Genomic DNA, 14,366 nt, shown 5'->3' with positions numbered 1-14,366 from the left:
GTTCCAGCAAGGTGGCCTGTGCTACATATTTCTTGAGGTCCTGGAAAGTTTGGGTTATTGCAGGGTTGAGTGCAATAATTTGCTGAGATGCCAAAACCACTGTGATAACAGCACCACTGTTCCGATGAGTCTTGTTGCATGGCAGTCTTCCTCTTTTTCAAACTGTGACCCTTATAGTTGCTGTCAGTGTATGGCTATCCATACTTTTAGTTCAGCTTATCTGAAGTGTTCTACTGGTATTTGTGTGCATTAGGAATAGTGATGTCAGCTTCCACTTCCTCGCCGGTTCCAGCATCCTTGTCTTGGCTGTTGCTGAGTTTTGCTCATGCTGAAACCTCACTTAAACTGTTTAAAATGGCGTTTGCCTTCTTTGTTAACTCTCGCTATGGCACATGTGCAAGGATGGCGTCGATGGTGGCTGAAGCCACAATATGTGTAAAGACTGTGTAGGTAGAAGTTCTGGGCTTACTAATGTATGTAAAGTTCTGAGTACTTGCCCATGTTTTCATATGCAAAAATCTTTTTTAACTGCCATTCTGGTGACAGTGTGTCATGCAGTACGAGGGCTTCCTTTAGTGCACTGTAACTTGGTTGTGACAATATTTCTTCAGTTTCCTCATCGCTCCTAAATCTAGATGCGGACCCACAATATAAAATCTATCTGTGTTACCAAACACGCTGTTGAAATATGCATTTGACTGGTCAAAAACAAACAGAAGTTGCGTCAACCAAGAAAGCGGGAAGCTTAACATTTCCATGTTGAACATACATACTCCCTTCTTGAATATTTTGCTACAAATTAAGAGTCATGGATGGTGATCAAGGGTCAAGTGGTAAGCCTTATTTTGTTCCGATTTCTGTTTCCGGTGCTTCCATCAATGGATCCACTGTTTTTGATGATACATTTCCTTGTTATCCTTTGCTTCTTTTCATTTTTCAGGTTTACCACTATGAGACTGCTAATTTATTCTTACTTTCACAATAAATATCATTCAGTATTCGATAATGAACTTTATTGTACAAGCATAGAAATGCAGAGAAAAGAAACTAAAGAACTGTAAATAACAACAGTAACCAAGCCAACAACAGCAAAGGTGCTTATATTATTTGCAATGGTTTGATTCATTTATTGCGGCAAAGTGTGCTGTGGTGTTGCCGTATGGAAAAGGAAAGGGACAAAGAAAGTGCAAGTGTGCTCACTGAGGCATACAGCAAGGAAAGACCCTAGATACACTGTACCATAATAAGGTACGCCTACAAAAGTTTAATTCTGAGTCTATGTGTTTTACATAAATGTGCATATAATTTTACTTCTGACGTGAATAGGTATCATCTTAATTTGTAAAAGCATCTCATGTGTATGATTTGATTGCATCTTTTGTATTACTTCAGCATGCCATTAAATATAACGCTGACAGAATAGTCACAAGATTCAAAGCAATTGTGTCAGCCATAACCAGTGAGAACTGTTCTTTGCAGGCACACTACTGCACTTTTTCTGAAAAAGGGAGAGATTGGTGGCATAGGCACAATGAAAGTGCATAAACTGAGTGTGAGGTGCTTTCCTCATTACCATGTCATGTGCACAAATACTGTCATATAAACTGATAGCAGCTTGTCACAAACAAGACAATCCATTCTTATGAAGTTCTTAAATTCATCTGAGCTTCAGGCCTCAACTTCTTCATTAACAGGGTGTAATGTGCAATAGGCCGTTTGGACCACGTATATTCTCAAATTTACGATCTTATCCTTTTTTCGATCTTATTTGAAATGTTTTAAACTCTGACTGTATAACATGTCATGCTAACACAATTAATCCCTGTGATAAAAAAACAGATTTCATAAAATTACTGTACTACAAAAAGATAAATTTTTGTTTATGAAAATATATGTTGTCATAATTTTTCTATTGTGCTGTTGATTCAATTCCATTTTCTGTAAATTATTTTTGATTTAATATTCTTGGTTTAGATCTTAGTATGACTATACATTTACTGAGGTACTTTGAAATGATGTTAACTGTGAGTTGGTTGTATGTTGTCTGGCGGGAAGGAAGGAGAGGTGTAAAGATTTTTTTGGAGTTGCATACAAATGGAATGTACTTGATGGCAGCAAGGCATCTAGACAATTAGAAATGAAAATTACATATGAATCAGTTTGTCATCTATGTTATTTCAAGAAACATGTCAACCTATAAGGTTTCCAGGTCTACAAGAGAGAATCTGGCTTCCAGACAGAAGAAATTCAAGCAATGGGTCAAAGGAGATCCTAAAAAATCAGATGAGTAATTTTTCTTTAAAACTACCACTAGACTCGGCCAATACTTTTTACTCCACAAACATTTATTACAATTAATGATCATCCAGTTGGTACACAGACCCTTAACCTGACACAGCACATAGAAGATGGTTTTCAGCTATCGGACATGTCACTGGAGTGATCTTTGTCGATCTCTCTTCAGCCTGTGGCACTGTACAACATCAAATCATCCTAAGGAAAATTTACAACCTTACCGTGGGCTTCAGGCTTATGCAAATCGTTGCCACCCTGTTGCAAACTGACATTTCTTTGCAGAATTTCAAGGCAGGCGGAGCAGATGGAGAATACAAAAGAGTGGGCTCCCGCAAGGCAGTGTCTTAGCACCAATGCTGTTTAACATCTACACCAATGACTAACCACTTCCTCTCCACACAAGAAGCTTCCTGTATGCAGACAACCTCACATTGGAAACTGAGGGTATAAATTTTGAGACAGTAGAAGAAAATCTCACAGCTGCTCTGAAGATTCTCTCAGAACATTATGAGGAAACCAAACCCATCAAAAACTAAAACATGTGCTTTTCATCTGAAGAACAGAGAAGCTTCTCGACAGCTGCACGTGAACTGGAATGGAAAGGAGTTGGAACACTGCAGTGCTCCAGTTTACCTTGGTGTTATCCTGGACTGCTCCCTGACCTTCAAGGCACACTGCATCAAGCCAAGGTTTCATTGCGAAATTGTCTACCGCACAAGGTGACTGGTTCTGCATGGGGTGCCCACACCCAGACAGTAAGAATAACTGCACTGGTACTCTGCTACTCCGCTGCCGAATATGCTGCTCCAGTGTGGTACAATTCTGCACGTGCAAAAAAAAGTGGACACCGCCATGAACGAAACCTGCAGGCTGATCACAGGCTGTCTGAAGCCCGCTCCAATACAGAAGCTGTATACACTTGTAGGTATAGCCCCAACCGATAACAGCTGCTAGCAATGAGAGGCAAAAGGTGTGCAATAACCCAGCCCATCCCTTGCACGAACATCAGCCACCATCTCCTTGACTGAAGTCCAGGAAGAACTTTCTACAGTCTTCTGTTCCAACTGACAGAGGCCTAAGTATACCCAGGGTTGAACTGTGGAAAAAAAAGACATCCTGTCCATCCAGAGTGAGACATAATTGGAAAAACTCTGCCACCTGGTCACTAATAAGAAGGATGGTGCACATGGAAGTCCTCGAACAAACTGCACTCCAGCATTGCAAGAATGAAGGACAACTTGAAGACATGGGGCATCGCACAAGGCGGAGACACACTGTGTGAATGTGGAGATGAACAAACTACAAGCCATCTCCTGAAGTGTCGTCTCTGCCCATACTCTTGTACAGGACTGGAACTGGCCTTGGCTTATAGCAATGCAGTCAATGTTGAGAAATACTGGACACAACTAGTGTACATGTGTTTATTATGTAAAAATTGATTTCTTACTCCTGTGCATATTATGTACATATTGATTTCTTACTCTTTTTCCATGTGTGTTCATTTTATTACATTTATATGTCTTTTAATTACTCATGTATACAAATATGTATATTTTTAAATCAGCACAGTCTGTGTCCTGGCACTTCTGACATGAATAAATAAAATATCATCCAGTTGTACTCTTAACAAAGGAGGTCATTAAAAGGGTATGTGTCCCTGTCGTACCCTCTTCTATCCAACTAGGGTCAAACCTAAGTCCTACTCCTGGCATTACATCATCATTCAGCCCTTCAACTATGGCAGCCACTGTCATGGCAAGTGCTGCATAGATAACTGTGTCCTCCGAATCCAAAATGCTGTGAAATATAAACTAGATACCTGTGACCTCCATGTCCAAAATGCTTTGAAATGTAAACCCAATCATTTGCTTTTATCCGAACATCATAATACAAACACTTTAGTCCTTAATTCTGTATAATCATAACTTAATTTCATTCTAGCTGGAAAAGGTAACAATAACTGCTAATAAATACAAACCTAGACCTCTCAGAAGTTTCAATATGAGTAAATAGTAGCTTTTCAAAAATATCGACTTTCACACTCAACATCATAAACAAGTCTGCAGTTCTGAGTGTGTACCCTTGAAGCGCTGGTGCAGACTTACATACGAAAGGTGTGTCATGTAATACTGACTTAAATGAGATAAGAAACGATTTTTTTTAGCAATGACATGGCTTAGAATCAGGGCCATTATTCTAAAACACTGCACTACACTGCCTGAACAAGAAGCTGAATACAAAAGCAAGAGGGCTCAAAATTGTAAACAATGATAGAAAAAAAGTACAATACCTTCTTGGTTCAATGCCACAACTTGTTGCCTCTACTTCCTTCTGGAGCTCCTGAAAGAATTTAGAAGATAATCAACAACAACAACAACAACAACAAAAGATCAAATTCTATTGTACAGCACTGAAACTTGGACAAATCACAAAGCTAATGAAATGCTATTCCCTCAGACAGATGAAATAAATTTTTAAGAAATGCCAAAGGATGTCATCTCCTTTATAATGACCGCAACAACATTTGGGAGGAACTGAAAGTAAAGCCAGCTGATCACCCATGTTGGCAGCAAAATGTGAAACTGACAGAAAAAGTCATTTTGCCAGGTGTTAAACATTGCAATAAGTAGAAAGTCAAGTACAGATTCAGAAATGGTTTAAAGCTAATTCACTGTCACTAAACTTTGAAAAGACTCAATATAGGCATTTCAGAACCTGTAACAGATTTCCTTCCAGCACGTGTATAACATATGAAGACATGCACATTAAAGAAGCTGACAGTGTGAAATTTCTGGGATTACAACTTGATAATAAATTTAGTTGGGAAGAATTCCTGAAGCGCCTAAACAAGTCTGTATTTGCATTTAAAAACAATCTACATGAAGACCTAAAATCACTTACCTTGGTCCAAAAAGAGGTCCAATATTCAGAAACACACATTTTCAATAAATCGCTAGGAAATATTAAAACTTGGTTTCATATAAAGCACAGTTTAAACAGTGTTTGAAAGACCTTTTGATGTGCAACTACTACTCAACAGATGAATATCTTAATAGGGACTGTTAGGGCAGCTTAAGTAAAAAATCTGTTAAATTTCAGTTTTGACAGCGCTTGGGCACAACAGTGAAGATTATGTATTTGGTGTGTTATAAATTTATTAAATGTGTACAACTATGTTTCATTCTGAGAGTGTATTAATTCTGTAAATATTAGCAGTTGCAGTTTATTGTAATGTAGTTCCTATTTTGATAATCTTCTGACAAATGATCAGGAGAGTGAGTATTATATTCAAATGTTTTATGCATTTTAAGATATACTCTCTGACTTGTTCCACGCCCATGAGAATCATCTCATTTTTGGGTGTATGGAACAAAAACTGAATCTAATCTAATTTACGTAGTATCAGTAATATCGGCCATCGCAAAACTGTATGAGGTTAAAGTAAAGCACGATTCCCATTTATTTTGTTGTTATTGATCTGGTGAATCTAATAAAACATGTCCGAGATGTGTATCTGCACTAGTTTTCCAGAACATCCAGAGACGCAAAGATGTAATTTCATAAAAATTTTAATTTATTAACTACTTGGCCATTTTGTTTTTTAAATTCCAGATAACTGCACAAAGTTTTCAACTGAAGTTGTAGAGAATTTAATTTTGGAAAAATGATGGTAGTAATGTTAAATGAAACTGTATGAGAGCATCAGATAATCTGCTTTTATTAATACCATAGCACACGTGAACTCATGCTAAACCAGAAACAACTGAATTCAGTGTTAAGGAAGTTGTACAGTGCACATACAATTTCACAATACATTCACAATAAATGTTCAAAAATGTTGCCAACAATGACATAAACGTTTCTACATTCTTAATGGAAAGCAAACAAATGTAGTTATATAATAATCCTTGTTACTCTGGATGTTGTGGAAAATTACTATTATTAGATTCACCAGACCAATAACAACAAAATAAATGGAAATCATGCTTTACTTTAACCTCGTACAGTTTTGCAATGGTTTCATATTAAATTTCAGGCAAAATCTTTTATTAGCCATAACTCTGTAGGTAAAAATTTGCAGACCCACGTTTATACAAACTTTTTTCTTTAGATTTATTTGTAGAATAACATATCAAAATATTTGCATATCTTCGTGCATCAACCTGTATATACAATATAATGGAAGGAAACATTCCACGTGGGAAAAATTATATATAAAAACAAAGATGAGGTGACTTACTGAACAAAAGCGCTGGCAGGTCGATAGACACACAAACAAACACAAACATACACACAAAATTCAAGCTTTCGCAACAAACTGTTGCCTCATCAGGAAAGAGGGAAGGAGAGGGGAAGATGAAAGGAAGTGGGTTTTAAAGGAGAGGGTAAGGAGTCATTCCAATCCTGGGAGCGGAAAGACTTACCTTAGGGGGAAAAAAGGACAGGTATACACTCGCACACACGCACATATCCATCCACACATACAGACACAAGCAGACATATTTAAAGACCAAATATGTCTGCTTGTGTCTGTATGTGTGGATGGATGTGTGTGTGTGTGCGAGTGTATACCTGTCCTTTTTTCCCCCTAAGGTAAGTCTTTCCACTCCCGGGATTGGAATAACTCCTTACCCTCTCCTTTAAAACCCACTTCCTTTCATCTTCCCCTCTCCTTCCCTCTTTCCTGATGAGGCAACAGTTTGTTGCGAAAGCTTGAATTTTGTGTGTATGTTTGTGTTTGTTTGTGTGTCTATCGACCTGCCAGCGCTTTTGTTCAGTAAGTCACCTCATCTTTGTTTTTATATATAACCTGTATATACAGTTTCATTTGATTTAAGCACCTATTCCTGGGTTTCAACAGGATCCCCCATTTTGTTCGATGCTGAGGTGCTATTCCAGTAAATTTGGAGAGACTCTGTAACGCTGTTCGAGTTTCGAAGGAATACCAAAGCAGGCTGGGATGTGAATGGGAATTTGAATATAGGAAGCAGGCATGCTAGGACAGTCCATGCTGTTGGGCACAGCCTTTGTCCCAGGGTGGCACAGTAGTTAGAGCATCTGCCTAGTGAGAAGGAGAACAGGGTTTGAATCCCAGACTCGGTACAAATTTTCACATCACTTCATTCTGTATATAAACATCATAGATGTGACTTTGTTTACCAAACAGATTGCAGTGGTAGACAACTGGCAAATTGGAAACAAGCCAAAGTCGGAAAGAGGTTGACTGGTAATGTACCGGGCGATCAAAAGTCAGTATAAATTTGAAAACTAAATAAAATCACGGAATAATGTAGATAGAGAGGTACAAATTGACACACATGCTTGGAATGACATGGGGTTTTATCGGAACCAAAAAAATACAAAAGTTCAAAAAATGTCCGACAGATGGCACTTCATCTGATCAAAATAGCAATAATTAGCATAACAAAGTAAGACAAAGCAAAGATGATATTCTTTACAGGAAATGCTCAATATGTCCACCATCATTCTTCAACAATAGCTGTAGTGAAGGAATAATGTTGTGAACAGCACTGTAAAGCTTGTCCGGAGTTATGGTGAGGCATTGGCATCGGATGTTGTCTTTCAGCATCCCTAGAGATGTCGGTCGATCACGATACAATTGCGACTTCAGGTAACCCCAAAGCCAATAATCGCACGGACTGAGGTCTGGGGACCTGGGAGGCCAAGCATGACGAAAGTGGCAACTGAGCACACGATCATCACCAAACGACGCGCGCAAGAGATCTTTCATGCGTCTAGCAATATGGGGTGGAGCGCCATCCTGCATAAACTTCATACGTTCCAGCAGGTGTTTATCAGCCAGGCTGCGGATGATGCAATTCTGCAACATATCGGCGTACCTCTCACCCATCACGGTAGCAGTTACAAAATCAGAACCACGCATTTCCTCGAAGAAAAAAGGCCCAATAACGATAGATGTGGTAAATCCAACACATACTGTGACTTTCTCATCGTGCAATGGAGTTTCCACGACAGTTCTAGGATTTTCGGAAGCCCAAATTCTGCAGTTGTGGGCGTTGACAGACCCATGGAGCGTGAAATGAGCTTCGTCAGTCCACAACACGTTACTCAACCAATTGCCATCTTTTGAAATGGCCACACCGCAAATGCCCTCTGCTTTACTAAATCGCCAGGTAACAATTCATGATGCCAATGGATTTTGTACGGATGGCATCAGAGGGTACACCTAAGTGCCAACCAAACAGTAGTGTGTGGAATGCCGGTGCGACTTGCGACTGCACGAGTGCTGACTTCCTGTGCATAGACGAACCCGCTACAGTCTCCATTTCTTCCTGAACTGTCTCAGCAGCATTATGCCTTGTGCTCGGTCAGCCACTACAGGGTCTATCGTCTACACAACCTGTGGCTTTGAACTTTGAAATTATTCTCGCCACAGCTGCATTTGTCAGCGGACCTTTACCCGTTCGAATGCCCTTCCTATGGCGATAGGATCATAACGCTGAACTAGCACATTCCCCATTCTGATAATACAGCTTCACTAAAAGCGCCTTTTCAGGTAACGTCAACACGCTGTGATTGCTGGCACATCTGATTCTCTCTCTCATTACAGCTCCTTTTATTATACACGATTATCATGCGCAGTCACTGACTTTTGCTGTCCAGCGCCATCTGTCAGACATTTTGTGAACTTCTTTTTTTTTTTTTTTTTTTTTTTTTTTTTGTTCTAATAAAACCCCATGTCATTCCAAGCATGTGCGTCAATTTTTACCTCTCTATCTACATTATTCCCTGTTTTATTACGTTCTCAAATTTATACGGACTTTTTGATCACCCGGTATATTCTTCCTATCACTGTTCATAGACCGCTGATGTAATTTCTAACCATACGCTTAGAAACCATAAAATTCAGCTGTGGGCTAGCGCCCTCGGTGATGACTAAGTTTTGCTGTCAAGCGCTCTTAGGAATATGACCACGAAGTCATTGCAATTGAGGACTGCCCTTGCTGCAGCCACTGGAATGAATGACCTCGTCGACGGCTCCACTGAACACGGTAGGTGTGCCAGGCAACTTCAACTGGTTTCCGTGTCATTCAGCATGGCGTGTTACACTGCTTGTAGATATTGTCGCAGAAAGTATAAGATCATCATACTATGTAAGAGTGCTTAGTTCTCTATTCCGTGTCTAATATGTTGCAAGTTCTGAGATTCTGAAGATGGCCTCTGAACTGGCTGAAATTGGTTATCTATGAATAAAAAAAGAAAAAAAGAGGACCAGCCACTCTAGGCAGTAAAATGTTCTAATACGATACTAGTCTCTCCAATATAGAAGAGCGCCTCCTGCTTTCAGTGACGATGTCAGAAAACCATATGAAAGATATTCATTTGCAGTAGCAGAAATCACTTGTCATTTAAATGAAGTGACAGCTGGGGATAAGAAAGTGGTGAACTACATTAAGAGATCTGTCATGTCTATTGGACAATGTACCAGCTTGTTTGGGACCAGCAACATCACCTCAAGGGGCCCAATAAGTGTTACCTAACAATGCATGAAGCAGCTGGTTCTGTGGTTGAAGCGGGGAGACCATACCATGTCAGTAACACCAACTGCACAATTTCTGCAATTAACTGATGATCTGTGGTGACATGATGTGAGTGCATCAGACATCATCTCCCATGGCTATAACAGGCTATGCATTACCCTGTAATTGGTGAGGGACCGTATGGCTATGCCAGTCACTGGTGTGACCTCAGTCAGATCGTAGTGCGATCTTTTTCTACTGTGCCATCAAGTGAGTAATTACTAAAGAAGACAACGTACAGAAATACTGTATTAGAATCTGATTCCGACTAATACTTTCACCATCAAATGTTATGCTCTTGGAATCAGAAGAAGACATGACTCTTCATGTTCTGCACCTGTTCCTCATGCATAAAACAACACTCACTATCTTGCAAATATTCTGAAGTTAACTGACCCTTAGAAGTTTCTCAAGTGCTACTCCATAGCAACACTCATTTCCTTACTTCACAATTCACAGAGCAACCGTGACTTTGAAACTCTTTTCCGAGCTCCTCTCTCACTGAAATATCCGTCAGCTCCCCACACAGGAAGCAGCAAACAATGACAAAATATTATGACAACTGTGCAGATGTAGTGACCAAATGTGAATAGAATGTTCGACGATACATCAAAAATAGTGAGTACTGTCTTCTTTTCTGCTCACTTCGATGCAGTGTCTGACATGTAGGACAGGGGCTAACGTAAATTGAGACTAGTTTTGTTGTGAGTTCAGATTATATGTTCTGAGGACAATTACCATCTATGCTATTAGGAAAAGCTGTTTTGGAGAAGAGTATCTAGATGGCACAGGTTCTGAATAGCCTTTGGATGCAAACTTATTATGTCTGGCAGCATGTTCTAACTTTATCAATCAACTGTGGTCTTGACCACAGTTTGGTGATGGTCATTCCGTGGACTGGACAGCTGGTTAGTAGTCATGCCCCCATAAAAAGCTGCCAAGAAGTTGTAGTAGGGCTGATATACGATATGACTGACAGGGATATGCATGTGATGGGAATATTAAAGGATGTGCTTGCGGAACATGTATAGCAGGTCTTGGCTTGTGAGTTCCCTTGCTCTTATGCCTCCCTGTCAAGTGATTCATAATCACCCTTTCAAAATTAATTACATTTCATGTCAGAATACATGCCATCAGTGAAAATGTGGAACAATTGCACGACCTGTTGAATGGAATGAACAGTCTAACACTCAATGAATTGAGAATAAATTGAAGAAAGACAAAAATAATGAGATGTAGCAGGAATAAGATCAGTGATGAACTTAACATTGAAACTGGGGATGATGAAGTACATGAAGCGAAGAAAATCTACTACTGTGAAAGCAAAATAACACTTGACAGATGAAATAAGGAGGACATACAGAGCAGACAAGCAACAGGCAAAGAGGGCATTGTTAGCAAAAAGAAGTCTACACGAATCAAACAACGTCTTGAGTTTCAGGAATAAATTTATGAGAATGTACATATGGAGCACAGTATTATATGAAACTGAGTCACAGATGCCAGGAAAACTAGGAAAGTAGAGAATCAACATGTGAGATGTGGTGCTTCAGAAGGATGCTGAAAATTAGGTGGACTAATTACATGACGAATGAGGCGATTCTCTAAAGAATCAGCCAGGAAAAGGAACACGTGAAAAACACTGACAAGAAAAGGACAGGACGATAGGACACATATTAAGACATCAAGGAATAACTTACATGGTACTTAATGGGTAAAAACTGTAGGGGACAACAGAGACCGTATCCAACAAATAATGGAGGATGTATTGGGTGCAAGTGCTGCTCTGAGAGGTAAAGGTTGGCACATGAGAGGAAACTGGTTGATCAAACAGTACAGGGATTCTCCTGTTAATGCTACTTATAAGGTCACTTAAAGTAAATTTTTTGACAGCCTATGCAGTACCGTCAGGTGGTACTGACAGAATGATTTGTGTTCCCTTCTATACATCTAAGGGGCGTACGTGCCTAAGTGGTGTGCTAATTACAAAAAAATGGCAATAAATGACTGACTGTGCTGGAAGACCCGTGCAGGCTGGTTCTAACATATTAACCCAAAAGTTAATGACTACAGTTACATTCAAAATGAGCTAACACTTCTTAATGGAGGAGGGTCTGCACAGGGCAGACCACAAGTGACTTAGGGCCTTTGTTCGGCATAGTCCGGCAGTGTGGGAAAGCCACTTCAATTGCACGCGTGACAACAAAGGGGTGCCAAAACAGCTGGGGATAGAATAGTATAGAATTAGCCTGGTAGTCCAGGTACGCAATGCATTTCACTGCACTATTTGCAGTACACTGCATGCATATCCCAATTGCTGATACTGGGAGGATGAACCGGGCATCTGGCATCAGGCTTTGTACACCTGTAGTCAACAGAAGCATCCAGAAGAGACACAGCTTGCGAAGGCAACACAAAAAATGCAGTAACACTTCTAGTTAAACGGACTGCGACAGAACAATGATGACAAGCACAGGATAAGAATTCTGCAGTTTGCACAACATACCCCAGTGAAGTGCAGTGGACGATGAGCCACGTGGCTCTGCGCAGGTGAGCTGCCGAGTGCATGGCCAGGGATGTTGCCACATCGGAATGGAACGAGAGACTACTCGAGTGACGGTTCGGAGTGCCTCGTGTCAATAAAGCATTGTCGTCTAAGTTCTCCCTCTGGCGGAAGTAACTGGCGAGGGGGTTGGAGGGCTGGTTTCTTGTCTACGCAGCCCGTTGTTTGCTGATAAACATGGAGGCAATGGAAGGAGTCACCACAGTATTGTAGCTAGAAACCAGAAACTGAGTGAGTACCCATCTAATGTTGAGAGTTGTATACCTTAGAAATTGAGGATCCGCTGCAATGTCAGCGCTCCATATAGCGGACTGACAGCAAAAAGACTGACAGCAAGTAAGCTTTCGGCCAAAAAGCAAACAAATCTCACATACGCAGCCAGAGACTGTGGTTGTGGTCGTGTGTGTGTGTGTGTGTGTGTGTGTGCGCGTGCGCAAGTTTGTAGAATTTTTCTGATGAAGGCCTTTCTGGTCGAAAGCTTACTTGTTGTTGTGCCTATCTGTGACTCAGCATCTTGCATCTCCACTACATGATGAATAGCAACTAATACTTTTTTAGAAAATTCTCATATAAGTCCATCACACACTTTCAGCAGAAACTCATATGGGTAAAAAAATCAGCAAATAGATCACACTGCTCGAGAATGTAATACCACCAGTCCAGGGGCATAGTGCACTGAAGAAAGAAAAAAAATCCACTGACAACAAACGGGAGCTGCTTGGAAACTCTAAACTAACTCACTCACTCTCACTCTCACTCTCACTCTCTCTCTCTCTCTCTCTCTCTCACACACACACACACACACACACAGTCCATGGTTATACGTACTTGCAAACTCATCCACTCACTATTCTTCTTATGCTTCTATGGTCCGCTCATACACAACAACATTAAAGCAATGAATTTACAGTAATGAGCAGTGGTTGGCCGACTTGTGAGTCAAGTTTCCAAGTGCATGGAGACAGTGAGCTTGAGGATGACATCACAGCACCTGCTACCAAATTTAAAGTTAATGTATGCAGCTCACTTCTGATCTCCAACTGTGGCAGACCACATAAGTGGCATTATCATGATGATCCTCGTATGATCAAATCATGATGAACAGGATATTCCTGACATGTACTGTAAAGTCAAAAGTATCTAATAACTCATTTGATAATGGTTACAAAACTGAAATTGCAACAGTGTATCGAGAAGGAAGTAATAATAGTCAAATGGTGAAAGCATTATAATTTAGACGGTTCCTTTCTTGCTTAAGTGCTTGTTGAGCACACACTCAACACCTCAAAGTATAGTGGGTGGCTGTCTACTGCTCACATCATTCGTTTCCCGTTCAGGAGTTTCCAGTATCGTATTATATAACTCTATAGTATGAAAATGAATTTACATTTCTATCTGTGTCACCTTTCCTCAGCATCATCAGGATTTCTTTCCAGCAAGTCAAGTAGGAACACCTTTCCTCATATCGCAATTGCTGTCAATTCTTCTACCACTATCTTTCTTCTGCTAAAATTAATAAAAGAGAACAGTAGACATACTTGCCGGCACAAAATTCTTCATCACTGAGATTTGTAGAAGAAACATGAATTTTCGTAACAATAATTCTGAATATGTGACTGATGAGAAAACCAACAATTTTCAGTTACCGGACAACAGATTACTTATGTGCTGCTTCTCACAAATGTTTTAGTATGAAACTTTATTTACTACTGAAATTGTTACATTCTGTAAATAATTCAAAACTACATCCTACAGTTTACTCCATGTACAGCTAAATTTTATGTGATTGGCAATAATTTTTTTTCTGAGAACGCTACACTCATTGCCAACAACTGAGTCCTCTTGGATCAAAAGAGTGCTCACAACTTATCCAGTATCTTCCCAATAAGTGTAATAAAAGAGGGGAAGTAGAACTCCAGATGGTGGGCACACAGCTAGTAAATTAC

General features: G+C 40.0%; 1 protein-coding gene across 7 annotated transcripts in view; it reads right to left on the bottom strand.

The window, feature by feature from the left end:
• Window positions 1–14,366, bottom strand: part of LOC124551048 (zinc finger protein 716-like) — a 293,881-nt gene that overhangs the window by 193,531 nt on the left and 85,984 nt on the right. For 6 of the 7 annotated variants that reach the window (XR_006967760.1, XM_047125918.1, XM_047125912.1 and 3 more), the window contains exon 5: window positions 4,586–4,635. Coding sequence is in view for 5 of the 7 variants with exons in the window: in XM_047125918.1 (XP_046981874.1) it covers window positions 4,586–4,635 (50 nt within the window). In the remaining 2 variants the exon portion in view is untranslated. Of the gene's footprint in view, window positions 1–4,585; window positions 4,636–14,366 lie in introns of those variants that run through there. The other variant, XM_047125914.1, reaches the window with a different exon arrangement.

This window comes from Schistocerca americana, chromosome 9 (assembly GCF_021461395.2).
Source record: "Schistocerca americana isolate TAMUIC-IGC-003095 chromosome 9, iqSchAmer2.1, whole genome shotgun sequence".
NCBI lineage: Eukaryota > Metazoa > Arthropoda > Insecta > Orthoptera > Acrididae > Schistocerca > Schistocerca americana.
This window is presented reverse-complemented; position numbering and strand designations above follow the sequence as displayed.